This window comes from Colletotrichum navitas, assembly GCF_030913465.1.
Source record: "Colletotrichum navitas strain CBS 125086 chromosome Unknown LY79scaffold_21, whole genome shotgun sequence".
Lineage (NCBI taxonomy): Eukaryota > Fungi > Ascomycota > Sordariomycetes > Glomerellales > Glomerellaceae > Colletotrichum > Colletotrichum navitas.
The window spans coordinates 20,184-47,521 of NW_026850567.1; the positions used below are offsets into that span (position 1 = coordinate 20,184).

The window sequence follows — 27,338 nt, forward strand, 5'->3', positions numbered from 1 at the left end:
CTTTTCCTGGTACCACCAATCCCCTTCTCTCTCTGTCATAATATTCCCTCTATAAAACGCCGTGTACAATATACAGCCAAATGATATGGGGCAGCTTGTTTGCACACCTGGCTCATCACATATTTCGCTGTTAATCTTCGTTCCGAGCCATTCCTTTCGTTTTTAGAGCCGCTATTTATACAGCATACAAGGGTCATCTGGCCGTTCCCTCAACAAGACCGCACCAACAAGACCGCACCCGGTCTTACGGGACCTCGGCATCTCCCTTGTAGCTCGATAGCTAGCGAGGCCAAGTGGCGATGCTGATCTCCTCAGCGGTGGACGGCTTGAAGCCGTGGAAACGAGGCCTTTCGCATGGACTCCACCTGATACATCTAACCAAAAAGATCGCAATCCGGTGGTCAGAACTTAAAATGGTTCCAGGTCCTTCTCCCGCCCCCCTTTTCTTGATGTAGCACACTGGACAGCAAATTATGGGATGACCAAATCGCGGATACCGTTTGACGATGTCGTTTTCTCGCTTCCTAGCTGAAAAGATGGCGCCGATCACACCATCCATCGAACCCGAAACATCCATTTGCACCAGAACGGCGACGCGGGAGCCTCTATTGCCTTTCTTGGTCATGATCGCTACGTGTTGCTACGGCTCTTGGAGCCGTTGAGGAATCAGTTCTCCTCGTTCTCCACCCCCCGCTGGCCCTGCAGTCCATCGAGTTGCCTCGCACACTGCTCCCATAGCCGCCGCTATCTCGGACGCCAGGGGTACATGCCAGCTGTAGTGTGAGACATCCGGTGGCCGCCACCGACCAAAGCGTCGCAACGGCGTTGTGCCCCATTGCGCCGGCGACAGGGACCAGCCAGGCGGTCTGGGAGAGGCCATAAGTACTACGTAGTAGGGCCTGTGCCACCGCTAATCGACACGCAATGGCGGGAGATCGTCCCCCGTGTGGATCAGGATTCCCTGGGTAACCCCGCTTCAACCGTCGTCGTCCAGACGCCCTCGTGATTTCCGATTATCGAAGCCAGAGTTTAGATGGCATGACCGCCAGCCCCTTCTGTTCATCTCAGCTTCTAGCCTGTAGTATGATTGGTTCGTCACCGAATGAGGGGGGGAGGCCTGGGTGAAGGCGCTTCTCCACGCCCGTCGCCCATCCGTTCGAAGGTACGCCAGGGCGCTTCACCGTCTGGTTGCTTTTCCTGCGTCAAATACGTGCATTGTGGCTCCGGGGTGGTCTCTCGTACGAACCCTGGAACCGCAGACCGACAATCAGCACAGTTCAGGGTCGACAAGGGCCTCTGATTTGCACCTATCTGGGGGCTGGCCTGGCACACATTCCTGGGAAGTGATCGACACTCCGCACAGGCAAACGGGACTGACCATGGGCGCCCCCCCCCCTCCAACCCTTATTAACCCTTGCACAATACATACCCAGGCACACTGTCCGGACGCCGTCTCTCGGCAGCGTGTTTGTTCTTGGGGCCCAGGTGAATTGGAAATCGCGGGTGTCCCCCACAAGTTCGTGGCGTCGTCCTAAGACACACAACTGCCCATGGCGTTTGACAAGCAAAGAGACTTCCCAATGACGAGTCAGGGCCTGTGCGCCGGTGTCTTTGCCATAATTAAGCACCGACTGCCGGCCACCTCTCCCATCTCCAGAGAAACCTCCTTTCTGGTTATGACCGCATTTGTTGTTGGATTCCGTCAACCTGGTTATGGCCCCCGACAGACATATGATGCAACGTGAACCTCAACTTCCGTCCTGTTTGACTGTTTAGGCTCCGCGTCTCGTCAATATTCATCCGTTCGTTTTCTTTCGTTCACTGAGGCCTGCTCCGGGGCCGGTATACCTCACATTCTTTACTGGTCACTCATTTTCTCACCACCAAACCACTGCATTACCATGACCTCGAACATGTCACGGGGATCACCAGTCACCCCGCCATACGATCATGATTATAGCCAGAACCCTGTGGGGCTATCTGAACCTAGCTCAAAGCAGAGCCCGCCCTCGGCCTCCCTACCTGTCCCTACCATGATGTTATCCCCTCCTCCGACCCCCCGAGCCTCCCGCCCCAAGAAGCTGTCGATGAACCTGAGGAGCAACTCAGGCCTGTCGTTGCACACGAATGAAAACGCGTTTCGCCAATATACCGACTATAACCCCGATGGGTCCCCGAGATCCCCGACGTTTGGCTCAGGGATGTGGACCAGCCTTAATAGTGTCTCGACGAGCTTGCGCCGCAACTTTGGGCCGACTGTAGTGGAAGCTCAGCCCGAGGCTTGGCCAATCCCGGACTTCCTCGGGCGTGAGCTTTTTCAGATGGTCCTCAACAACGCCACTACCTCGCTGCGCCTTTTCCAGTTTGCCCAGCGTTCCGGCTACGGGCCGGACGTTGAATACCTCCTGCGGATCCAGGAGTACTCCAAGGCCTTGGCGGTGTTCGGGAAGCAGGTCTCCATGGTGCCCACGCCTCGTAACCTCCCGCCACCAGTTTCCAAGTCCCTTAACGCCGACATGAAGCAGTTGACCGGCACCGTCCTGCCCGGCCTCGAGCTGCTCTTCACCGAGTCGACGCGCTGCGTCGAGACAAGGGTCGCGCGGACGGTGTACTCGGCCTTCGTGAAGCAGCAGCTCGCCAACTGCACGTCGGCATCTCTACACGGCGCCCACGGTTGTTCCGCGTATCCCGGTCTCGCCGAGTCTTTCTGCATCGTAGACGTCCTTACTCCCGACCAGACGATCGCCGCAGCATCAGACGCCTTTGTCTCTGTGACGGGGTACCCGAGGACCGAGGCCCTGTCGCGAAATTGCAGGTTTCTGCAAGGGCCGCTGACGGACAAGAGCACCGTCAAACGCGTTCGGGACAGCATGTTACGGCAAGAGGAGTCGTTGGAGCTCATTCTCAACTATAGGCGAGACGGTACCCCATACTGGAATCTGCTTTTCACCTGCCCGTTGCTGGACTCCGCCGGCAAGATACGGTACTACCTCGGAGGACAGATTGATGTTTCGAATGGTATCGGCGAGCCCAAGGACCTCATCCGGATCCTGAACTCCGGGCCCGCTTCAGAAGAGGCAAAGGTGGAAGCGTCGGGTCGAGAGTCTCGCGTCAGCCGCCGTATGAGCCACGGCGGCAGCCAAGAAAGGAGGCACGAGCGGCGGAGGAGCCTGCGCAACCAGGACAGCCTGCACAACAAGGGCAGGAAGAGCCTCTTCCAGCCCTTTCGGAAGCACGTGGCGCCCAGCTCCGAGAGCCAGGAGAACCCGTCGCCGTCGCCGGGCGTCGGCCTAGGTGCTAGCCCCGACAGCCTGCCGAGGGGTTCGAGCTCGGAGGAGCAACTGTCCGTGTCGGCCCAGGTCGATTCCGCCTATCCCGCTTACAGCCGTCTGATCATCGTGCAGAACACCGACTGCCTCCCCGGGTTCCCACCCCGGTCTTCGTCCCTGCCCGCCGACCCAGCCAGGAGGAAGGTTGCCCAGCTAAGCGTTGCCTTTTGTTCGGCTGCGGCACTCGATGCCCTCGGCATCCGCCATCTCGCCGACAGCATCATGCACCGCGACATCTTTGCAGTGCTGTCCGAGGAGGCGGACTCGCCGTCCGTCACGAAAAGCTTCAAGAACACGGTCCGCGACCGCATCGTCCGTGACGGCAAGTCGGCGACGCTGGACATCACGCTCGGCGGCGGCGGGTACCTGGGGCGCAAGGGCAGTCTCATGGGGTTCGGCAGCGGCCGGTCATCAAAGGACGATTCCGACACTTGCTCGAAGAGACAGGGGCGGCCTTCCAGTAGATCGGGATTCACGGGGCTGGTTAGCGAGACGGGCAAGATAGAAAAGTTCACCAGCCACTGGACGCCGCTGAAGAATGTCGAGGAAAAGGTCGAGTGGATTGCAGTCATCATAACGCCTATAGTTTGATGAAATAGCCCCATGGCGTTGTATAAGTAGAACAAGACTTGTAATTATTATAATGTATATACGAGTGGAACGTAGTATATTTCTGAGGAGACATGAGAAGCTTAGATAGACGCATGAGGGATGTCACCATCTCTGTGCTACGTTGTTGAATAATGCATACAAAAGATAACCATACTGGTTCCCGCAATCCCATCTTTGATAAGTTGACAAAAGAAAAAACTAGATAACGAGTGATTCTGTGTAGATCAGTCTGCAGTCTAAGGTCTTCAACTACCGGGCGCAACAGTCTGGAGGGGGAAAAACCTCCGCCTAAGTCTCACGCGCCGATGAGTGATGGTAGAAGCTAAAACTACGTTACGTTGCACAGCTTTGCTAGGCTAGACGCTGGCACTATGTAGTATCAAAGTTAGTACCATCGTTGTTGCCGTAGATCAAGGATCTTAGAATTTTGTTCAAGGTATCAAGAACAGAAAATAACCGTCCATCCGGACTACAACCGAGCTGCGTAGTATTTCAGTTTGCAGATATAGCAGTCAGGCCAAAAGACGGGAGTGCAAAATCAAAAACAAGAACAGTCAGGCTTCAGGGCTGTTGAGATCAGGACCCGAAGCACAATCTTCCATAAGACTAGATGCTCGCTGGGTCAATGAAAAGGGGTAATGGGGCGGATAATGGACGGGGGGCACATTACTCTCGACCTTGGGTATCCCGTCAAGACATAGTCTAGACAAGTCCTCGGGCCTTGAAATCCAGTTACATCACAGACTGCGGGGAGCGGGATCGGATCGCGGATGAGACCCTAGGCGGGAAATCTGGGAAAAGGGGTACATATAAAAGGATACCTACCTGAGCCTCTGCAACGGCACGTTTTCTCGTGCATCTCTCAATCCCACGTGTAGAATATTAATGGGCGCATACAGGGAAATAGGAACGTTGCCTCCAAGACCGCGAGCCCCTTGTCAAGATGCGGATAGGCCGCAACTAGCTTACAACGGCAGACTCCGTCCGGCATCGCTGCACCCCCACCGTTCGCACGGCTCTGAGGACATGCCGGCTGCATGATCCTAGATAGCCGCCGGGAGTCGCAGCCAAATTAATAATAGGATGAGGTGGCCGAGCAAATCTGCGTGAAGGTGGTGGTGGTGGAGCAGGAGGAGCACGCGGGGAAATAGGGCCGAAGGTTTTTTCCTTTTTTTTCCCGACAGGGGACCCCGATGCCTCTGACAAGAGCTTGCGGCGATTCCTCTCCACCACCAACTGGAACATCAACATTAGTAAACGGCAAAAGTCGTACCAAGTGGAGATTATAACGTAAATATTAGCCAACCTGTGGAGTTGTCGACCATAATGCGTGCCTGAAAACTTTTTCACAAGACGCACACATCAGGTACACTGTAGGGTCATGCTGTCTCGATGCTCCCTGGTTGCTTGCTCCTTTGTTCCCCTTGTTCTCTGGGCTTGGTATATCGACCCATTCAGTTCGGTGACTTGGATGGAGAGGATTCTCGGGACAATCCGGCGGCTATCAGATGTGAGATAATTCCAAGTAGCGCAAAGCCGATCAGAAATGCAGTCAGTTCGAGCCACCACAATGGTAAGAAAACCGCGCTCCGGTAGTTAATGTCTATCTCATGACCACCTTGCTTTCCAGCTTGTCGAGGCGTTGCGGAAGGCTTCCGTGGTGGTGATGGTGGATGAGGCTCCAAGTCTGCGGAGGGTCCAGGGCCCAAATCGCCACATCCCAGTGGGCCGGAGATGCGGGCCCGAGTCATTACTTGCTAGTAGGAGCTGGTTGACGATGGCCACCCTCGTCCGTGAGCCATGCGCTTGGTGTGCGGACGCGCCGAGATCGCCTCGGCAGTTGTCTCATATGACATTTCGCGAGGCCGATGACGGCGCGCATGGTGGATTATATCAAAGAATCTGGTCCCGTTGGAAGCGCGCTCTATGAGTCTTCTGGTTCTCGCTCTCCTTCTACCACTTACATCCCTTCGTATCTCTCAGGATCCGTCTGGTTTACTCAAGCCCTGGACCAACTCTTGACCTGTCTGCTCGGGGGAAGGAAGTGACGCATCGGACACTATCAGTGAGACCGCCAAGCTCGCTTCGGACCACAGCAATCATGGGCGACACGACGGAAGTGAGCAGCAACCAGGCCGCTTCAGGCATAACGGACGCCGAGAAGCAGGCCAGGAAAGACGCCGGCAGCGAAGAGGCGGCACCGGCCTACGCGCCTGCAACGACGGAGGAGAACAGCGTGCTGGCTGGCGAGGATGGTGAATTGATTGACTACAAGACCCTGACGTGGTGGTACGTTCCAAACGCCTCGGTCCGGGTGTGACCCATGCACCTACACAGCAAACCAGACAGCTGACCTTTCTGACGACAGGCAAGGCGGCATCGTCCTCATTGCCGAGACCGTGTCCCTCGGCATTCTCTCGCTGCCTTCCGTGCTGGCGACCGTCGGCCTCGTCCCGGGCATCGTCCTCATCCTCGTCATGAGCTTCCTATCGACTTACTCGGGCCTTGTCCTCGCCGAGTTCCGCAGCGAGTACCCCTTTGTGCAAAACTTCGGCGACGCCGTCGAGGTTATGGGCAAGTCCATCGGCATGGGCGCCGTCTTCCAGGAGGTGTTTGGCTGGGCCCAAGTCATCTTCCAGGTCTTCGTCATGGGCTCCCACCTGTTGACCTGGACCATCTGCATGAACACCCTCACCAACTCGTCCACTTGCACCATAGTGTGGGCCGTCGTCGGCTTGGCCGTCTTCGCCGTCCTCAACTTTCCAAGAACGCTCAAGTACACGAGCTATATGTCCATGGCCTGTGAGTCTTACATACCTCCCCGCCTGATTGGTGTCCTGAGGGGGGTTCATTTGTGCTGACCGTTGATATAAGCGTGTTTGTCCATCACCCTCGCGGTGCTCATGACCCTCGGTGACGTCGCCGTCAGCCGTCCCATTGGCACCGGCAGCATCGAAGTCGCCCGCCAGCTCGGATTCACCGGCGCGTTCCTGGCCGTGACCAACATTGCCATTGCGTTCTGTAAGTCGTGAACACCCCCTCCCCTTTGCCATCCCAATGGCATTTTGCTAACAGCTCACCCTCCAGCGAGCCACTCGTGCTTCTTCAGCGTCATTAGTGAGTTCAAGGAGCCCAAAGACTGGCCCAAGGCCCTCGCCCTCCTCCAGATCGCCGACACGACGCTGTACCTCCTGGCGGCCATCGTCATCTACGTCTTTGTCGGGTCCGACGTCCCCTCGCCCGCCCTCTCCGCCGCCGGCTCCAAGACAATGCGCAAGGCCATCTGGGGCGTCGCCATCCCGACTATCGTCATCGCGGGCGTCATCTACGGCCACGTGGCAGCAAAGTACATCTTCTCGCGCATGTTCCGCAACACCAAGCACATGATCCGCCGTACCAAGCTCTCGGGCATCGCGTGGATCGCCATCGTCACCGGTATCTGGGCCCTTTCCTTGGTCATCGCCGAGTCGATCCCCGTCTTCAACAGTCTCCTTGGCCTCATCTGCGCTCTCTTCGCCTCGTGGTTCTCATACGGCCTGCCCGGCATCTTCTGGCTGTGGATGCACTACGGTAACTGGTTCAAGGACGGCAAGCAGACATGCAAGTTCGTGGCCAACGTGTGCCTGTTCCTGACTGGCTTCCTCATCTGCGTGCTCGGTCTCTGGGCGTCCATCGAGAGCATTGCCACCGAGAAGGCAACTAAGCCGTGGTCGTGTGCGTCAAACGCTGCGCGGTGAGCTCGTGTGCGAGATAGATTCGCAGAGAGGGTAATGAGTATGTAATCAATATAATGTGACCTCGAATTTCTCCTACGTCCCTTGATGTGTTCTGCGCTGGAATAATAAGTTATTACGGATAATTACTTGAATCCCCGCAACAGCAGGATGCCGACCAGCTCGGGAATCGCAGCAGACGCTGGCCAGCTTTTACAATGGTTCGATTGTACGTGGACCTCTTCTGCTGCCATCGTCCGATAGCCGCAAGATGCCAGCTCTGGCAACGCCATTTGTCGTCATATTCCCGTGTACCCCGGCTGGAGTGTTGACGAAAGCCATTTGGGTCCAAAGTTTCGTGCCAAGGAAAAATATAGGCAACATCACGTGAGTCGGTCCCCGGCATCAGCTCGCTTACCTAATCTCACTCATACTTGTCTTGACTCACTGGGACAAGTACACAATAGCCAATCCCGACGAATGAGATAAGTTTATTTACAGGATTCTATACTACCGTATCCACTGAGTAAACCCGCCTTTAGCTACTGCACGAGCTAACGGCAAGGGGTATCGGGGCCGCCAAATAAGGGCTGGCGTGCTGGCAGAAACAGGGATCTAGAGGTGGCAAAAGCAGGGGTTAGTTATGTACGTTAGCAGCAAGTTAGGTGGCAAGGGCTAGTAAACAGACTTATGGTTGACATTGGATTTCCTCCCTCCCTCCTACTCTAGATCTCCTATGGCCTTGTTAAACTATTTCTGATGGGTTACTAGACGTCTTTAGCTAAAGATATATACTCTTAGTAGTTGTTATTTATATTAACGTTAGATATCTCTTCTTGTGTTATTTCCTTCTTTATATAGGTGTTATAGTTAAAGTTTTCTTACTTATCCTATAATATCTTCTTGTTTAGTATATCCTTAATCTAAATCTTGTTAATATTACTTCTATCTAGGTTACTACTAATCCTATACTAAAGAAAGGATTACTAGACTATTTTACTTCTTTTAGCTAGGTAATAGGTAGCTATTATAATAGTATAGGTAACTATTATACGTTTTATTAATATAGACTACTTAATAGGCTAGCTAGGTTAAATAGGTTAAATAGGTTAAAGTAGCTAGATAGGTTAAAGTAGCTAGATAGGCTAGCTAGGCTAGTAGGTAGTAGCTTGCTTTATTTACTATATATACTTGTTAGTTACCTTAGATAACTACTGCTTAAAGGGCTTATTAATAGTAGTATCTAGAGGTTAAAGGAGGAAGGTTATACTAGGCAGTATAAGGCTAAGTGTAATATAATAAAAGTAAAGTTATAATAGTATTATAGAGGTCTTATAAAAGGTTATAATATCTATAATAAAAAGGTATTTTTACTTTACTATAAAAGAGAAGAATTTATTAGTTAGTTACTACCTAAGGAGATATTTATTATTATAGGCTATATTATTATATTTAACTATTACTTCTTAACTATATAAGTTACTCTTATATACCTCTAGTTAGCTACTAAGGCTAGCTAGCTTACTATAAAAAATAAGCTTTAGTAGTAACTATTAAACCTTATTAGTAAAGATATAGAGCATAAGAGTAGCTTACTACTTACTTTAGCTACTGCAGTTAGTCTTGCTAGCTATAGTATAGGCCCCTTAGGCTGCCTAAGTTAAGCTATTAAGGTACTTAAAAGGGATAAAGGTCTTATTAAAGTTAATAATATAGTTAGGTAAAAATTAGAGGCTACTAATAGGCTACTAGGCAAGTAAAGGCTAGCTAACTTGTTAGTTAAAGTAAAGAAAGTTAGTAACAATAGTAAGGTATTTAGTAAGAAGCTTTAAGGCTTATTTTATAAGCTAGTAGTATAAAATATTCTATTATATAAAAAAACTACTAAACTAACCTATAGAGAATTAGAAAGGGTATATAAAAAGGTTACTAGTAATAAGGGTGTTAAAATAGTTAGCTATAAAAAGGGCTTAGGCCTCTTGCTTAAACTATCTAGTAGTAATAACCTTATTACTAGCTTATTATTATTAAAAATAACTATACAAGTTAGCTTTTATTACTAGCTATTTTAGTTAACAGTTATATACTAATAGGCTAATAATTATATCTTATTAGTTATACTAATCCTTAATAGTTTTTATAGGTATCTTAAAGTAGTTAGTAGCCTTTAGAAAGGTTAGGCAGTAGAGGCTGTTAGCAGAGTTAAGAGGGGTATTACTAGCCTGTTAACAATATTACTAGCCAAGGGAAAGTAGGTAACAGTAGTACTCAAGGTATAGTAGTATATTAACTTGCTTTTACTACCTATATAACCTTTAAACTTATTAAGTAGGTTTTTTTAGTGTATATTATTACTTAATAATAGGCATAGGTTTTTTGCTAAATTTCTTATGTAATAGTAGTATAATATTTAGGTTAATTTTGCCTAGCGGCAGGCAGTTAGGCATCGTGAATATTATAGTAGGTTAGTTAATAGGTTAGTGAAGTTAACTGTAGTAGATGGGCTGGCTGGCTGGCAAGCAAGTGGGCAAGTAGGCAAGTGGGCAAGTGGGCAAGTGGGCAAGTGGGCAAGTAGGTGGATATGTTGACTGCTTTCTATAATAGGCTTAGCGCCGTACGTGGCCACTATACCCCTTGCCGTTAGCTCGTGCAGTAGCTAAAGGCGGGTTTACTCAGTGGATACGGTACTGTATTCATCCTATCTAGGCTATAGTAAGCTTAATTAGGCTCGGCTATATACCGAGCTGTTGTATCTACAGGTTAATAAATAGCCAAAGATTAGGCCAAGACTTTGGAAACTCATCTGTCCTATATCGCGTTAAACCCCTCACAACAACCTTGATTTTGTCGTGCATTATTATCCCGCAAATACCAGATTATACACGAATATCATCATGTCTTCATGCACTCCCACCTACCTCCCGTCGCCGAACTGGGACATCCCCGCCGACAGCAACATCGTAGTCCTGGGCCGCCTAATCAAAGACCCCAAGAATCCACAGAGCAAAGTCCCCCGTAGCAGCGACAACCCCATCCCGCCACTCAGGATTTACGAGGGAGAAAAGACGGACTGGCAAACGACCGTCGAGCGCACCCGCTCGGGCAGCATCGGACTCTGGGCGAAATGCCTGCAATTTGTCGGCGGACAACTGAGCTTCGGCCAACTCAAGTCGGCGATGGAAGACCACAGGTTCGCCAATCTGGAGACGAGGTATTTCCTTCCAGACGATGACTACCTCGCTCAGGCGCTCGAAGATGCAGGCGTGCAGGCGTATTTCCACGTGAACAACCACCGGAAGCCCGTTTACCTGATCACCGGGATCAAGATTGCGAGGGGTGCCAGCGTCAGCACCCAGAGCAGCACTGAGAGATTGGTGCAGGCTGAGGTGAAGGCAGATGCGACGAGCGTGGGGGCGCCCGTCGAGGTGGGACCCGAGACAAGTTGGGAGTCGACGAAGAAGAGAGGGGTCTCGTACGGCGGGTCGACCGACTACATCTTTGCCTACCAGCTCACGAGGATGAAGCCGAAGAAAGGAGGCAGGGAATCAAAGAACCAGAGTTATGTGAAGGGTGCATTGTATGGGAAGCGTGAGGAGGGTGATGCTGCGGAAGTCAAGCTCCGTGACGTCTTTGAGATTGAGGAGGAGGCCAGTCATGGGTTCCCTGACACTTGGGAGCAGGTCGATGGGGATGAGGTTTAACCATGTTGCTCTCTTGGGCCAGCGTATTTGATTAACATCTTTTAATCCTCTTCTATCACTCTATCATTAAACGAATATGAGTCTGGGTCTGCCTCGTAGAGCTCATGAGAGAGTTGTGCCCCCTTTCAAAAGCTTGAATCCACCTGTATCATCGTGCTCCCTGATACCAACAACCACTCGAGGCAGACAACTCATGGGCTATGTGGCGCCCGTCAGCCAAAAAGTGAAACTCGTGTCAAGTTCCAACGTTACTCCCTACGCCACAAAATCCAGAGCACTCGACGCGATTAGAGGTCCAGCCTGGACAGAACACCATGATCCTACCCTTCCAGTAACGTGTCTGCTACGTCGCGTAAGATCTTCAAAGTAGCCGACTTCTTCTGCGTTAAACCCTGACACTGATGCTGGAGTATATTTACTGTTATTTTTGCGGTTGTTCTGTAGTGCCACGGAAATGGCTGCCGCCATCTGTGTCAGAACTTAGGGATCAAGTCCCACGCTGTTGAGATTGCGATGCCGGGCATCGCCAGCTATCGCCGATAACGAAGATTATCCCCGATGGAAAATTGCATCAGTGGTGAACGAGAGTATTATTACATAAGCAAACCACATTACCCCGACACCTGGGGTAAACATAGACTTATCAAAAACAAGCACGTGATTTATCGTCACTTTACATCGGACACTGGTCACTCATCGAAGTTCATCGCAATCTACACGGTAGAGAATTTAGATCACCGCAATGGCTGTCACCGAATCAACACGGGCCCAAGTTGTAGGGGCTCTGGCCTGTCAACGTAGCTCCTACCTACGGACACTGGAGGCCGAGGTCATCTCGTGTGAGAAACGGCCTCCTCCAACGGCCAGAAAGAATGGCAACAAGGACAAGTCCGCGGGGGATGCTGTTAGTGGAGGCAGCTCTGAAACTTGGCTGATCGAATTTGCCGACTCGGTCCTTTTTCCTGAAGGTGCTTCTCATCAAAAAACACACAGTCCGAAGATAGAAGGCTGACGGACCTGGGTGTTCCAGGCGGCGGACAACCATCCGACCACGGAACCATCACTCCCTTATCGAACCCAGAGGCAACTTCTATCCCGATTGAATTCGTTGAACGTGTTGGGCTACGCTGCGTTTACCACTCACCTCGGCCCCTGGTACCTGGCGAAACAGTCCGCCAGGAGGTCGACTTCCAGCGCAGGTGGGATCACATGCAACAGCACACCGGCCAGCACCTCCTCTCCGCCGTGATGAACGCCTACAACGATCTGAATACCCTCGGATGGGGTATGGGGAAAAGCGGCGCCATGAACTACGTCGATCTGCCCCGCAAACCCTCAGAGGCCGAACTGCAGGCTATCCAAGCCCGGTGTAACGACATCATCCGCTCGAGCTTGCCCATCACTGTCGAGACGCCAGATGATGCCAAGACTCACAAGATGCCGGAAGACTACGACCAGGCCAGGGGGGTTGTGCGAGTAATCCGCATTGGAGAAATTGACCGCAACACGTACAGAACCTCCCCCTCCCCGTCCGCCCCATGCTCATCGTGCTCCCCCGCTGACACACACATGGCAGGTGTTGTGGAACCCATCTCTCACAGACCTCGCACATCTCGCTCATTCTTGTCCATCACGGAGAGCCGGTCCACGGCAAGAACTTCCGCCTCTACTTCTCAGCGGGCGACAGAGCCATCAACCTCGCCGCGTCCTCCATCGGCGCGATGGGCACCATTTCCAAGCTGCTGTCCAGCAAGAACACCGCGGACGAGGTAGTCCAGAGCGTCAAGACCTTGCAGGCCTCGGCCGCGGATCTGAAGAAGAGGGAGAAGAAGCTGCTCTCCGACGTTGCCGAGTTCGAAGCAGAGGCAGCCAAGGCCAAGCTGCAGACCAGCAAGAGCGTGTGGATCCACCGCGCCGACGGCAACGCGGACTTTGTCAAATGGGTCGCGGCCAGCGTCAAAGACACCGTCATGGCGTGTGGCGGCGTGGTTGTCGTGGCGACTGGCGAAGAGAAGAAGGGCGGACAGCTTGTCGTGCTCGGAGAGAATAGCAGCGTAGATGCGGTGGTGCCGAAGATAAAGGACATAGTCAAGGGGGTGAAGGGAGGCGGCGCTGGAGATAAGTGGCAGGGCAAGGTTGGTGCATGGGAGAAGGACAGTTTGGAGACACTTAGAAAGCTAGCCGAAGGCTCCAGCGCTTGAGACGCGGTCGGAAGAGGTGATTAGAAGTTCGGTACCACACGTTCAAGTCCGTAGACTCAGCTCATAGAGAAAGGCTTGTGTGAACGAATCAGTTGCTGTCAGTAGGACCCCCTCCCCCCCCCCCCTTTTTTTTGGTTTGAAGCCTTCGCACAACATCACCATCCAAATCCTCGAACCCAAACATCCACGACCTCCGTCTGATTGGGCCTGCTTGAGTCCACCACCAGATACCAGCCGTACAAAGCCCCCGTGACACACGCATGGTTTGGGTATATGCTAATGGTCTGCCCAACCTCCAACGGAATCGGTGGTAGATCGGTTCCCTTTTCCGGGTCAGAGTCCCAGGAGAGGATGGAGTGTTCCTGGCTGATCCTCTCGACAACGAGTCTGCAGCCGTCTTCGGACCCAGGAAACGGCAGGCGACCGCTGACGCCCCAGCCGCTGTACGACGGGCAGGGCTCCCTCCCGAGACCGAGTGTCCCGACGGCGACCAAAGCCTCGGGCTTCTCCCGCTCGCCATCGTTGTAGACGCTGCAGACCTCCGCCACCACGGTTATGGCCACCTCGTCCTCGTAGCTGCCCAGGTCTGTCCTCGAGCGAGTGGACATCTGCTGCATGTCGAGGACAGAGTAGACGCCGGCATGAAGCTCAAGGCTCGATCGCAGCCCTCCGCGCGACACGGTCTTGGCCTTGGTAATCGCTTCGCGGAGGCGCTGCCCGCCGGGCCCGCCGGCTGCGCCCGCCGTCACGTTCTCGATTGCTGTGACTTGCGGGGTTGCGCCGACGCTGATGACGACCTCGCGCGGGCCCTTGCTCACGAGGAGGTCGGCGTTGGCGTGCAGAGCCTCCAAGCAGCCTTCGACCTCGGCGGCCAGGTTGTGCATTGCTTTATCGGCCGTTGTGTCCATGTAGCTCAAGCTGCTGTGAGAGTACACGCCCACGAAAGTGGCCCGGCTTTCTGCGTCAAGCTGGATGAGCTGTTCCAGTAGCCCTCCTTTGTTGAGCGCCGCCGGCGGCAAACCTGCGCGATGGTAGCCCGTGTCGACCTTCAGAAAGACATCAACGGGAAATCCGGTGAGTTCTTGCAGACGCTTGACTGACTCCAGCTGTGAAGGGTGGTCAGTCATGACGGTCAGGCCGTTCCTCCCAAGTTGCTTGCTCAAAGTAGCTAGTCGGTCGACCTGGGATCCGAGGAGCGGCACACCGTAGAGCACGTTGACATCACGGCCTGCATCCTTATAGTCTTGGAAAACGGACAGCAGATGTTCGATCTCTGCCACGGTAGACACGATGAAGTTGACTTGTTGGTGTTTCTCGCCAGCCTGGAGACGGGTGACTTCCTTCGTCTGGACCATGGATCAGCCTCGGACTGCAATCTGAGACCAACAGATGCGCTTCCCAGTGATGAATACCGCGAGCGGGTACCATCACAGCTCACCGCCGGCACGGGGACTTACTTTGTGAGTTTTGGCATGAGCCCGGAACCCGACTTCTAGCGCGTCCACGCCGTCTAACATCGACTGGCAATGCCGTCTAACCTTGGCCGCATCCAAGACCGCTGCAGGCTTGGGGACGCTGTGAACATCTCTCCCGACGTAAAATTTCCTGAGAGATTCCAGCGGCGGTGCTATACGTTGCGGAATAGACATGTTTGGCGCTGCTGTGTTGGTAGGCTGGGGTACGGTGTTGGGTTGGATCGATGTTGGAAAAGACGGACAAAGTCAGCTCCGTTCATGGCGCAGGGCAGCCACCGCTTATATGCACCGCGGGTACAACGTTTGTCCGCGCCTAATACTTCAACCGATATCTCATGCTGGGCTGGTTCGCGAAATTAGGAATTGCAAAGGAGAATCGAGTCATGACCCGATCGATATGACTGGCAGGAAATTGGGGTCTTTGGATTTGCTAAAGTACGACCTTTTAGTCAAGTTTTGAGGGCGTCAGGAATACAACGAGAATTGCGGCTCGTTTCCTTTGGAAGTGCCCCCCCTTTGTTGATAGGCATAGAATAGTTACCAGCCTTACTAAAGTAACCGTTGAAGAGTCCATGATCAGGAGTCATGTAGTCAACGTCGCAGTAGCCAATATATGCTCTATGTTAGTTTTATCATGAGCGACCATAATGATTAAGCACTGTGACATTCACATCGCGAAGAAGACACTTTTTACAGAAACTGAACTTGAGATTTTCCAAATCCCCAAAGCGTACATAAATCACGGAACGAACAACGCACGCCGTAAACGTTTGAACCCCCCTGGCAATTCTCACTTGCTAAGAGGACCGAACAGCATGCTCCGCCTTCGCCTTGATGTCCCGAGAGCTAAAGCCAACTCGGAACGCTATCGGCCCATTCGGAATAACCCAAGTCTGCGATGCCACGTCCCAGTAACTCAGGTCGCGCCGCAACACATCGAAAGCGACAGTGACAGACTCTCCCGATTCCAGAAACACTTTTTCGAACCCTCGCAGGACCTGCACAGGCGTGCCCTCGGGGACCGAGCCTTTGGGCAGCGAGACATAGAGCTGGGGCACCGTGGCGCCCGCAACAGGCCCGGTGTTCGTGACGCGGGCGGTCACGCGGACGACGGCGTCCCAGAGCTCTGGGTTGCCTCCCGGGGCGTTTGGTGTAGAGGGGTTTGGCGCGGCCGCGACGTTCTCGATCAGTTGCTTGACCTCCAGAGACGCGTCGATGCCGAACGTGGTGTAGCTCAGACCGAAGCCGAACTCGTAGAGCGGGTCAATGTTGTTGGCGTCCAGCTGCCGGTAGTCGATGAGAAGGCCCTCGGTGAAATCGGCCTGCCACGCCGTGGGGGAAGTGACCTCTGCCTCGGTGAGGTTGACGATGGGGATGTCGGTGTCCTTCGCATCGACGGGGATGGAGTACGGCAGCTTGCCCGACGGGTTCACTTCACCCCAGAGAACGTCGACGATGGAGTTGCCAGACTCCTGGCCCGGCAGATGAGCCGCCAAGATGGCTGTGACGTTCGGATTCCCAGCCCACGGCAAGGTGTTGATGCCGGCAGAGTGCGTCACGACGACGGTGTTGGGGCAGCGCCGCGCGACGTTCTCGACGGCCAGCGTCGAGTTCCAGTCCGCCTCGTGCTCCGTCCTGTCGTACGCCTCCGACGCAAACGTGTTGAGAAAGACGAGGCAGACCTCGGGGACGGGGTACATGCTGCTGAAGTCGCCGGCAGCCAGCACCTTGTTATTGAGGATGTACTGCACGCGTGCCCCCGTCTTGCGCGAATGTGCCTTGATGGCTTCGAGCGGCGAGACAAGGTACGTATGCCGACCGGTGCCAGACCCGCCGCCGATGGAGAGTGTGCCGATCTCGAAGCCGGCCCCAAAGACCAGTCCGTCGGTCGGGTCTGCCGCATCGTTGCCAAAGACGCCAATGTTGGCCGGGTTCTTGAGCGGGAGAGTCCCGTTGACGTTCTTGAGGAGGACCGTTGCCTCGGCGCCCAGCTTACGGATGATCTTGGCATGGTCGCGTCGGACATCACGGCTCGGAGGCGGCTCCAGGGGGAACAGGTCCAGCATGTTTGACTGAGCCGCCAGTGTATAAACAATGGACGGGTCGACGGTGGGATAGTCGGCGCTGTCCTGTTCGAGAAGGTAATATTGCGTCATGATCAGCCGGATCATCTGGTCCAGGCGCTCCTCGGAGATTGAGCCGTCCTTGATCATTGTCGTGATATTTGGCCCCCAGTACGTCTCACCCGTGAGATACTGGGCATGGCCAATCGGCCCGGGCATGTTCATGTCCAGCCCGCTGTTGATGGAATCCGCCCCGGAATGGGTCGCGAACCAGTCGGACATGACGTATCCCTCAAAAGCCAACTCCGTCTTGAGGATGCCGTTCAGCAAGCCTGAGTTCTCGCACGCGTAGGTCTGGTTCATACGGTTGTAGCTGCACATGAAGCTGGAGACCCCAGCACGGACCGAATTGGCAAAGGGCCAGAGATACAGCTCGTGAAGAGTGCGGTCGTCAATGTTGGATGAAATGGCGGCGATTTCCGTGCCGTTCGCAAGCCAGGAGTTGGTCCGCTGCGTTTCTTGCTCGTTGCCGATGAAGTGCTTGGCGCAGGCTTGCACGCCCGCTGATTGCATGCCCTCAATGGTGAGTTGCATGGCGATGCCCGTCAGATACGGATCGACCGAGAAACCCTCCCAGTTTCGGCCTCCCAAAGACTGACGCCCCAGCGGCCCAGCAACCGGGCTATGTTGAACATGTGAGCAATGACGAACCGGACGAGTATTGACGAGTGGGGAAGGGGAAAACATACCCGAGTCCGACGTGGACGCCTTTATCGTGGAACTCCTCGCCCAAGGCCTTGCCACGCAGGTACATGAGTTCCTTGTCCCAGCTGGCGGCGGTCGTCAGGCCGGCCGGGAAGACGCTGACGAGGTCGGCGCGGTTCAGCGCCGTGGGGCCGTCGAGCAAGCAGAGGCCGGGGAAGCCAACGCGCTCGATCGGCAGGATGTTGCCGATGCAAGCGCTGGCCTCAAGCCCGAGTTGGCCAGTGACCATCTGCGACTTTTCGGTCAGGTTGAGCTGCGCCACAAAGGCCGTCGCCTTCGAGACGGCTGCATCCCAGTTCCGGGCTGGATAGGCTCGAGGCGGTAGAGAGGCCGGAGAAGCAGCTAATTGTGCTTGATGATGGCGGGCTAGCCAGCTGCCGGCGCCGAAGAGCCTGCTGCCAGAGTAGGCCGAGATCAGGATGAGGCCCGTGAGGCACGACGCGACGGCGCCTGTAATCCATGACCTCGAACATTTTTGCAGAGGGTGGGCTGGTCCGGTCCGCTTAGTAGTAGGGTAGGTGTCGTAGTTGGAGTCTTGGTCCTTGGTAGCGCGATGAAATTGGCTCTCGTCGGGCATCATGTCGGTCGAGAAGCTGCAGGACGGGTCATTCAAAAGGATAGCGACCTTCTCATTGTCGGAAGCTCGGGGACGCATGGCATTGATGCGCGTTGGCTCCCGGGCCCTGGAGTCCATGGTGGGCGGGATCAAACGCTCGGGATGGACGTCCTTGATTGAGAGTGCACAGTCTGTCAACGAGGCGGTGCTTCAACACATGGCAGGGCAAAAGGCATCCAGGCGTGGCGCGCGGTCAACGGGTTTCAAGAATCCGGGGTAGAAGGATGACACGAACGTTCCATGCGCGAGGCCTTGAGTCTTCACCTTTAGGACGAGTACGTGGTTGGCAGGGCGCCGTGCCAGAGCAGATTTGTGAGAGAGAAGGTTTTCCGGATTGGATGGATGTTTTAGGTAGAACGAGGACAAGAAATGCGCCGCGCTTTATGAAGAATGGAAGTGCACGACACTCGAGGGTCAGTGTCCTTTGCTTTGCTTTGCTTTGCGTGACGTGACGTGACGCCCAACTGCCTACCGGTACTACCCTGTCACCTGTCTACCCTACCTCTCTCTTGCATTGCCTTGCCTCGTCCTTGGGATAATGGGCTCTGTGCCTTGTTCCTGGTGGGACGCTAGCGCTGAAAGGAGTTCGTGGAAGTGCCACATGGCGCGCCCATCCGGGCCATCCGGGGGGGGGGGGTCTTGGATCTCTCGCGGATTATCTATCAGGTTCGGATCCGGTCGAGGCATTCTTGGGCATTATCGACGCCATGCACGGTCTAGCGGCCTAGGTTACGCGCATCGAAGCGGCACGTGTACACCTTTACGCGTATCGAAGCGGCACGTGTACACCTCTACAGGGATTATAAGCTTTAGTGGTTTACTTACTAACCAGAAGGAGGGAGGGATCAGCAGGTCAGTATACACTAGGGACGGAATCTGTACCTAGTTGATGCGGCGAGGCCCTGAGATGGCGGGCAGCGGTAGAATGCCAGAGCGATTTGTTTAGCGGCCGGTGGTTGAGCCTATTTTGGAAGGCACTGCTACTACTGCCACCGCCGCTGTCCATAACCCATATATGTAAAAAAACGCCCTTTTTACCACAAATCCACTATTGCCAACAGACGCCCACGATGCCTGAGATAGAGCCCTCCTACTTAACCTTTGAAGAGTGCTAGCGACGCGTTATCTACAACTAGGCTAGTAATTGCCTACTTTAAGGCTACATGAGGAAACATATTACCTCTATTTTACCTTAAGTCGCCTAACTTTAAATTCCTTAAATCTAAGGAGTTTTTAACTTGACGTAACTTTCTAAATCCTGGCCTTCTTATTGGTTAGTTAAGCGAAATCTGAAATAGGCTTAACCTACTGGCCGCGGAACAAATCTCTCTGGCATTCTACCGCTACCTGAGATGGCTGACATGGCCCCTTGATGCAGGGAGAATGGACGTGTTGGGAGAGTATCATCATCCCTATGCTCTTTGCTTTTCCGGAGACTCATTTAGGTTATTGCCACATCCACCTGTCTCACAATGCCCTCACTCGACCGCGGTAAGTGGGAAACAGACGCGGCGGTGGCCTTTGATTTGAATCCCAATTGTTGGATGAAGCATACGGATACTTCTTCCGACTTTGATCCCGTACGTCCTGCAGTGCTCATCCAAGCAGTTCACTAATCTGAGCCGAACTGTTCCACCGACTAAGCCGGCAGGCATATATCGCCTGTAAGTGGCCCATCCCCAACGCCCTCACCGCCAATGCTGCCCGTCTGCCGCATATGCCAACCAAACAATGACGCAGTTGCCAGGCGGCCGTCCTGCATCGCCAGGTCTTTTAGAAACGGCTTTTCTCATAACCTTTCCGGGAAACCGGCACTCGGCGCAATCGTTCGGCTGTGAAGCATACGATCGGACGGTCGCAGCGCAACCGGGGACAGAGATTACACTCATTTCGCAACTCCACCATAGCCCCATCTCATAATATGTAGCACCACATCTGCCAACAACAGCCAATTGGTCGGTTAGCTCAGTTGGTTAGAGCGTGGTACTAATATTTCACCTGAAATGTTGTGTAATGCCAAGGCCGGGAGTTCAAGCCTCCCACTGATCATAGCGTTTTGCTGTTGGTGATGATGATGCGATAGCAACCAAGGCTTTATTTTTTATTTTTATTCTATTTTAATAATAAAAAAACCCCCCGAGACTTCTTAGACACACACTTACTTTTTACATCCTTCGCCGACAGGCATTCTGACAACGCACTGGTTCCCTCAGAAGATTGGTCACATAGGAATCGCATATTCTAAGCGTCGCTTCGGATCCCGTGAACAGTTGGCTGAGGGAACGAACCTTAGGGAGTGATTGGGACCGTCGGGCTTGACGAGCTCCTTTGGCGTTTGCAATCTATCAGGTCAATTTTTGTTCATTCAAGAGTATGCATTACAGATGTGGACTTCCCAGCTTCCCTCCTGTGCAATAACGGCAAAGACAAGTAGCCACAAGGGATGTATGGGTCGGAGTACCAAACACGAACTTGGCGAGCCGACGCAGCCATCGTTCTACAGAATGACCTTTTGAGTCCCAAACTCTGAGGCAGCTTTTTTGCCATAATTTTGAAGGTTCTTTCCTCTCATAGCTGCACGACTCGGACCTTGTCGCATAGGCCTGGGCCGTATCGATTTGATACGCGCTGTGTACGCCCGAGTCTGGTCACAAATCACATCCCTTCTCTCAGGGGTCATCGCGATGCGCTTGTTGCCAATCCTCACCGTTCAGCCCTGTCATTGACGCGTACTTGTAACCTTCCACTCATCATCATAGAAAGCATCGAATGCCTCGGGCGCCGGGCTTCCCGGATAGTTCCATTCTTGGAAGCGTTCGTTCTGCCAATGCTCGATGCGCAGGATCAGACAAACTGTTTGAACTGACAATAAACGGGTCGGCAACGGTATCAGTCTATGCTCCCGGGCTCGTGAGTTTCCGAGTCCTGCCTCGCGTTCTTCCCAGTCCGACTGGCTGGAAGGCTCAACGGTCGTGCATGCCGAGCAGAGTGATTCGGTTGGTTGCGGGGACTGGCAAACGGGCCACGATCTCGCAATGGTAACATCGGAACAGCGCTGGTATGCGCCATGCCGCCAAGAGACGAACATGTTTCTTGAGACGAGCCCCGTGGCAAGCAGGTGGCAGCCAACAGGAGGCCGTGGGTCTGTTCCCTCGGGGACGTGGGCTATAATAAGATTTGGTTTCAGCATCGGTGAAAACGCTGACCTTGCCAAGGAATGGAGGCCGTTGTTCCCGTAGTCCGAGCATTGTCCAAGCGTTCGCCGTCCGGTGGCGTTGCCTTTTGTATCCTTTGGACTTGCCACGCCACGTATGTTGGCGGGTTGGCTGTGCTGATTTTTGTAAGTGGACGGCAACAGTCCATTTGCCAACGGTTCGTCAGGAGGGCCAGCATGGGATCCGATTGTGAGGCCTGCCAACTGCTGGCCTGCGCTGACAAAGAACAGCATGAGATGCCGGAAGAGGAAAGTCGTTCGCGGCAGGGTAGGGCTTTGTATGCTGCGACTTTTCGGTCGCCGAAGAAGTCTCTACCAACGCTCGTCGACTGCGTCATGCCCAAGTGCGCAGACTATTGAAACACAAGACTACTGAGTCACGATGTTGAATATTACAGAGTTGCTCTAGGACCATGTTCCGCTTCATCCGAGCTGGTTTTCTCATGCTGAAGCCGTCTTTCCCATTTAGCCTTGTTTGGTCCTCAAGACTGACTTTGTTGGTTATGAAAACTTCATCCTCACTCAGCTTCCAGCCCAACAATCGTATCCTTTGCCTGCTCTGACTTGCGAACCCCCACAACAAGCACCGTCCCCTTGTCGAGGTTGTAGTTGAGCGCCACGAAAGGTACGCCCTTCCCTCGCTTCGTTGCGATACCGTGCTGCGCCGCGCCGTGTGTCCTTCACATCGTAGCTGCTGAATCAATCATCCTTGGACGGCGGGTTCTCGGCCATGTACTTGTCATACGAGTGAGAGGTGATGCCGACATCGTTACATTGGGCTTGAGATGTTGTTCAAAGGAAAATGTCCTACTTTTTCAGCTTATTTCGGGACCTTAGCACCCCCCTGTCATAATGCAATATGCTAACAGCTCTGGTAAACCCTCCGCTGACAAACTTGGATATGCCCCCGGCGACTGGTGACAGGCTCAAGGGTGAGTCAGACCTTGGACGAGGTAAATGTCCGTATAGTCTAAGCCTGCCCGGCCGAGACTGCCTCTTAGACTAATGACGGGCTGACGACAGGATGGGTGAAGCTGGTTGTCTTCAGGGGTGTGTTACAGTATAAGAAAACATTGTTACGGGGCTGACCGCCGGTCAAATGGCTCGTAATGGTCTCGCTTTCGCCGTCTACATATACTTCCGTTATATCAATGAAATCAACGCCGGGGTCGTGGAACGTCGGCAAAGGATTCTGCTGACTTGATCCCGCCATTTGCCAAAGCGATTGAGATGCAATGTTTTGTTAAAGGAGCTCAGCTTTGCTGCAGGATGCTCTTGCCAGATAATTCGGGGTCGACGCACTTGGGTTTGTTGAGATAGAAAACAGACACGTCAGAGAGCTGTTTGAATTTGATGTGTTCATGATCCTATACCCCGAGTCTATTCAGCTGTGCTGTGATTTTAGGCGTTTGGATTTCGTCCAGCTTGGGTGAAGCGGCCTTTTGAACCCAATCTATTCAAAGCTGCGAAGTGGAACTTGCAACCCTAGTTCTTCAAAAAATGAAATACAATGACTTGGTTGCTTAAGGATGTCAAACAGGCATTGTTAAAATGTCCATCAAGTCGGCCGTGATGCAAGCCCTGATAGTGGTTAAGTGGCATCGTGTGAATCGTAGTCAGCAAAGTGCCTACCACAAACAAAAAAAAAAAAAAAAAAAAAGAAGGGGGGGGGCACATGCGTATAAATGTCTTCTTCGATTGGATCACACCCCGTCATCATCATTCTCCGCCAGCGTCGGGTTCGTTCCAAGTGGTGCCGAATCATCCACCACGCTAGACACCTTGTAGGCTAGCCTATCAGAAATGACAAGACGGCTGCTTTAGGACCTCACACAACGGTGCCCTTGGACCTATGGCAAATGTGAAGAATGTATCTAGTTGTCACATGCAGACAATGAAACAGGAAGACCCAGATGCATCATAGCCCGAAAACATAATAGCCCGAGGTTTCTGTGGTGATAGACAGCTCAAGTGACGTCATAATGAGCGACTCATATTGAGCAATACGTTACCTTGGTCTGGGTACGCTATAACCCGCCACAGCCGTGACTTTTCTAATATCGACGTTCGCACTGGCTCACTGTTCTTCTAAAATCACCAAAAATACAAAAACTGCTGACTCTTTAAAATCGCAACTACACAAAGATGCCATCGCCAGTCGATCATAAGCTAAGCGAGCCTGTCGTGACCTCCATCCCCGAGGTTCCCGTCACTGTCCAACGCAAGCCTTTCCTGCAACCGGAGCATAAGCAGAAGCTTGCCCATACCGGTATGTCGCCAAACCAATGTCTGAGGGGCTGGCAACTGATCAAACTGTAGGCACTCCAAGAGCCAATATTGCTGCAACTTATGAAAAGCCCAATGGCACCACAGCGAATGGCTGGGCTCAGAGACATCGCCATCAAACTGTACCATCTAAATATCTACGATATGAGTATGTGGTGGTGAACTGACCGTGATATCGTGGCTTCTAGGTTCTCCAGCAGCATTGCGATTTCTTCGACACAGTAAGCTTATAGTGGCGCCAGGGCATACCATGAACGTTCTAACGGTACTTCAGGATAAAGATGGCGTGATCTATCCCACCGACACCTTCTGGGGTTTCCACAGGCTCGGATTCGGCATCTTCCTCTCCCTTCTCTCCGTCTTCATCATCCACAGCAACTTCTCATACCCAACCCTGCCCGGCTACCTCCCTGACCCTCTGTTCCGCATCTACACCGACAGGATCCACAAGGACAAGCATGGCAGTGATACCAACACCTACGACACCGAGGGCCGCTTCAACCCGCAAAAGTTTGAAGACATGTTCGCCAAGTATGCCCAAGGTCGGGATTTTATGACCATCTGGGACATTCTTGCCATGTTGAAAGGTCAAAGACTGGTTGCCGACCCCATTGGCTGGGGTGGCGCTTTCTTCGAATGTGAGTCTTGTTACAGTATCGGCTGTATCGCATGACTGACGCGGCTTCAGGGTTGGCTACCTATCTCATGCTATGGCCTGCTGATGGTCGCATGCAAAAGGAAGACATCCGTGGTGTTTATGACGGCAGCATATTCTACACCATTGCTGCTCGCAGGTCTCAAAAATGAGCATCTAAAATGACCAGTTCTATTGCCACGAGACTGTAAGGCTGTCCCTTTGGCCCTGATACCTCGCGTCCACATGGCAATAATACTTGATACGGTATTATGAGGTCTCGGGAAAGCTTACAGCGTATAAGAGAATATTAAAGTTGCGGAATTGGATATTATTTTACCTATAGTATCGTCGTAGAAGAAATAGATATCGATCAACAGTAATATTGAATGCTTGTGATGAACCCACAGCGTCTAGTTATTTAAGAGAGAAGTTGCTGTTCTTCCTTAGTCTACACACAAGAAGATTCCTAGGTAGAAATAACCTTGATTATATACGTCTATCTTTTCGTAGCGCTTACTACTAGTACAAGCTACATAAAGCTATACTAGCTTCACAACAAATCTGTATTTTTAGGTATTACACTTGCATGCCAGTTTGGGAAGAGACTTGAGATATACTTTACACATTTAACCCCTATAACTTGAAGAATCGTTCTATTGTTGGAATCTTTCAGAACATGCTTGCACGTCTCGGTCCGTTATACAGTTGCGTTTGCCTAGGATTGGATTACGTAATCTCCACACAGATCTAATAAAACAAAGCAGAAAGGAGCCTGATGTAGGAAGTCATTGAATCATGTATTATAATCCGAGTGGTCTAAAAGAATTACTTGCTTTCTGGTATATTGATGCCCAAGCGCCCCAACCCCGGTTTCATGTCATAAACGCGTCGTCAATAGATGGACTGCGGAGGAATCTCCGCCGCCGCCACCGGATCCTCCAAGTATGGGTCGACAGGATAATACTCCATGATGATGTACCACTGAATCACACTCGCAATCAAGAACCCGAGCCCGCTCATCAGCAAAAGCGAGGCGAGAGTAACCGCGTCGTTCTTGTGAAGAAGAGTGACGACGCCAACAGCCAGGAACCCGCTGGCGCCGACCAAATTCCAGAAGCCGTTTTGCCAGCTGGCGTCGAACAAGAGCGGGATGTACCACTTGTTCTGGGACAAGAAGATCATGAGGAGGCCTGCGAGGACGAAGAAGCTGCCGCCGATGAGCTGCGGCGAGGAGACGAAGAGGATGGAGGCGTTGGGGTGGGTGAGGTCGAGCACGCCGGGGAGCGCGCCGACGGCGGCGATGGTGAAGAACGACCCCGCGAGGAGCTGGAGGATGCCGGCGCGGAAGGCCGCGCTGGGCCAGAAGACACTGCTGAACTCGGCCCAGCTCGGGACCCAGACCCATTCGTCGCTGCAGAGGAGCGCCGGCTTGTACGCGTCGGGCGCGTCCTTCTTCGGGTCCAGGGCGGCGCGGTCGACGTTGAAGGCGGCGAGCAGGCTCATCCAGGCGCTGAGAGTCAGGAGCGAGCTGCCCAGGACGAAGGTTACCTGGGTGGCGGTCTCGCGGCCGGGGAAGTCCAGCTCGGGGTCGAGCAGGTGGACGAGGCTGAAGATGCCGCTGAGCGTGAAGGAGATGGACGCCATGAGAAAGGCCATTGTGACGAGCCACCCCATGTCCCGGTACGGGTAGATTGTGAGCATGGCGCCCAACCTCGAGAGGCCGCGCCTGGCGGTGCCGGACTTGACGGAGACGACGTCGGCGTCTCGTTCGGGCTTGGCCGACCTCTCGGCATCGCATGCCGCCTTGTACGCGGCGTAATCGACATGGTTGAAGGTGCGGTGCCAGACGGCGGACGCGAACCTCTCGTCGATGCTCCTCTCGGATGCTGGATACCCGATGGAGCTGAGCGAGGGGTACGGCGACGACACCGACGCCCAGGAATCGCGCACCTCGAAGACCGTGGTGGGCGGCCTCAGGTACGACACCCGGCGGGGGTTGAAGGTGTTCATGTTGACCGATTTGTTGATGTGGTTCTCGTGATGTACAGGAGGACGTCTTCTTGTCCCATGGTAGCCTGCCAACTCCTGATAGATGTGAGCAGAGTCCGTTCAATCCAGCTCGTCGGGAGGAACCCAAAGGGCAGGGGGGAGGCCCTTATTTACGCATCGCCTCGCCGTCGCATCCCTTCTCACCGGGAACGTCATAGTCACATCGCCGTTCTAGCTTCGAACGTTTCTGCAAGCCAAGCCCCTCTGGCGGCCCGAGCATCAATGTTAGCGTGTACGTCGTTTCAGTCGTGCGCATTAGATGGAGGAGGAGGAGGGTAGCCACGATACTCCGTGGGGTATACTCAAAGCTTCTGGGCCGCTGCAGCCTCCAGGGCACACAAGGTTCCTGAGCAGACAAGGGAACGCCCAGTTCCGGCTTGTTGGCAATATCTGGGATGATCAGCTCGCTTTCTTCCGCAGTTGGGATTTCCCCTCTTGCCCTCACAAACGGCCACGACCCCTGAGCTTCGGACGACGTGGCTGTCCTGTTTTTTTTTTTTTTTCTTTTTTCTGCGCTCGTCCGCGGCAGGTTTCGCTCTTGGCTGTCCTCGTATCCAGGTCTGACTTCCGCAGTGTAGCTTCCTGAGACGTGTGTTGCCTTGGGTCCGGTCCAATGGCTGTCATCCAGAACTTTACGATTGAGGCTGAGGGTGGATGGCCGTCAGCGGAGATTGGCT

The 27,338-nt window shown here is 53.3% G+C and overlaps 10 protein-coding genes and 1 non-coding gene across 11 annotated transcripts; 7 read left to right on the plus strand and 4 right to left on the minus strand.

Moving 5' to 3' along the window:
- Window positions 1-1,901: 1,901 nt before the first annotated feature.
- On the plus strand, window positions 1,902-3,920 carry LY79DRAFT_513059 (uncharacterized protein; the record flags this gene model as incomplete). The annotated part of the gene is made up of 1 exon (XM_060554451.1): window positions 1,902-3,920. The coding sequence occupies one exon, from the start codon at window positions 1,902-1,904 to the stop codon at window positions 3,918-3,920; it is 2,019 nt and encodes a 672-aa protein (XP_060415325.1).
- Window positions 3,921-6,230: 2,310 nt separating this feature from the next.
- LY79DRAFT_549876 (transmembrane amino acid transporter) lies at window positions 6,231-7,975 on the plus strand. The gene is made up of 3 exons (XM_060557509.1): window positions 6,231-6,743; window positions 6,816-6,962; window positions 7,029-7,975. The coding sequence occupies exons 1-3, from the start codon at window positions 6,419-6,421 to the stop codon at window positions 7,676-7,678; spliced, it is 1,122 nt and encodes a 373-aa protein (XP_060415326.1). The 5' UTR covers window positions 6,231-6,418; the 3' UTR covers window positions 7,679-7,975.
- A 2,465-nt stretch (window positions 7,976-10,440) lies between these two features.
- Window positions 10,441-11,814, plus strand: LY79DRAFT_549878 (uncharacterized protein). The gene has a single exon (XM_060557510.1). It carries the CDS (start codon window positions 10,549-10,551, stop codon window positions 11,353-11,355), a length of 807 nt encoding a protein of 268 aa, XP_060415327.1. The 5' UTR covers window positions 10,441-10,548; the 3' UTR covers window positions 11,356-11,814.
- Window positions 11,815-12,012: 198 nt separating this feature from the next.
- On the plus strand, window positions 12,013-13,681 carry LY79DRAFT_549879 (threonyl and alanyl tRNA synthetase second additional domain-containing protein). Its single transcript, XM_060557511.1, has 3 exons — window positions 12,013-12,323; window positions 12,386-12,863; window positions 12,932-13,681. The coding sequence occupies exons 1-3, from the start codon at window positions 12,098-12,100 to the stop codon at window positions 13,554-13,556; spliced, it is 1,329 nt and encodes a 442-aa protein (XP_060415328.1). The 5' UTR covers window positions 12,013-12,097; the 3' UTR covers window positions 13,557-13,681.
- Window positions 13,682-13,711: 30 nt separating this feature from the next.
- On the minus strand, window positions 13,712-15,205 carry LY79DRAFT_512958 (putative serine dehydratase domain-containing protein; the record flags this gene model as incomplete). The annotated part of the gene is made up of 2 exons (XM_060554440.1): window positions 13,712-14,902; window positions 15,014-15,205. 2 exons carry the CDS (start codon window positions 15,203-15,205, stop codon window positions 13,712-13,714), a joined length of 1,383 nt encoding a protein of 460 aa, XP_060415329.1.
- A 623-nt stretch (window positions 15,206-15,828) lies between these two features.
- On the minus strand, window positions 15,829-18,514 carry LY79DRAFT_589284 (glycosyl hydrolase family 3 N terminal domain-containing protein; the record flags this gene model as incomplete). Its single annotated transcript, XM_060561014.1, has 2 exons — window positions 15,829-17,776; window positions 17,844-18,514. 2 exons carry the CDS (start codon window positions 18,512-18,514, stop codon window positions 15,829-15,831), a joined length of 2,619 nt encoding a protein of 872 aa, XP_060415330.1.
- Window positions 18,515-19,783: 1,269 nt separating this feature from the next.
- LY79DRAFT_549890 (uncharacterized protein) lies at window positions 19,784-20,625 on the plus strand. The gene is made up of 3 exons (XM_060557512.1): window positions 19,784-19,966; window positions 20,084-20,139; window positions 20,216-20,625. Exons 1-3 carry the CDS (start codon window positions 19,859-19,861, stop codon window positions 20,250-20,252), a joined length of 201 nt encoding a protein of 66 aa, XP_060415331.1. The 5' UTR covers window positions 19,784-19,858; the 3' UTR covers window positions 20,253-20,625.
- LY79DRAFT_t90 lies at window positions 20,430-20,524 on the plus strand. Its single transcript has one exon. It is a non-coding gene; the product is annotated as a tRNA-Ile (tRNA).
- Window positions 20,626-22,180: 1,555 nt separating the features above from the next.
- On the minus strand, window positions 22,181-23,318 carry LY79DRAFT_549892 (uncharacterized protein; the record flags this gene model as incomplete). Its single annotated transcript, XM_060557513.1, has 1 exon — window positions 22,181-23,318. A coding segment is annotated over exon 1 (211 nt), but the record flags the coding sequence as incomplete, so codon positions are not given.
- A 420-nt stretch (window positions 23,319-23,738) lies between these two features.
- Window positions 23,739-24,984, plus strand: LY79DRAFT_549894 (Caleosin related protein-domain-containing protein). Its single transcript, XM_060557514.1, has 5 exons — window positions 23,739-23,958; window positions 24,009-24,097; window positions 24,164-24,196; window positions 24,250-24,613; window positions 24,664-24,984. The coding sequence occupies exons 1-5, from the start codon at window positions 23,835-23,837 to the stop codon at window positions 24,780-24,782; spliced, it is 729 nt and encodes a 242-aa protein (XP_060415333.1). The 5' UTR covers window positions 23,739-23,834; the 3' UTR covers window positions 24,783-24,984.
- Window positions 24,985-25,394: 410 nt separating this feature from the next.
- LY79DRAFT_549895 (uncharacterized protein) lies at window positions 25,395-26,739 on the minus strand. Its single transcript, XM_060557515.1, has one exon. The coding sequence runs from the start codon at window positions 26,620-26,622 to the stop codon at window positions 25,504-25,506; it is 1,119 nt and encodes a 372-aa protein (XP_060415334.1). The 5' UTR covers window positions 26,623-26,739; the 3' UTR covers window positions 25,395-25,503.
- Window positions 26,740-27,338: the final 599 nt, after the last annotated feature.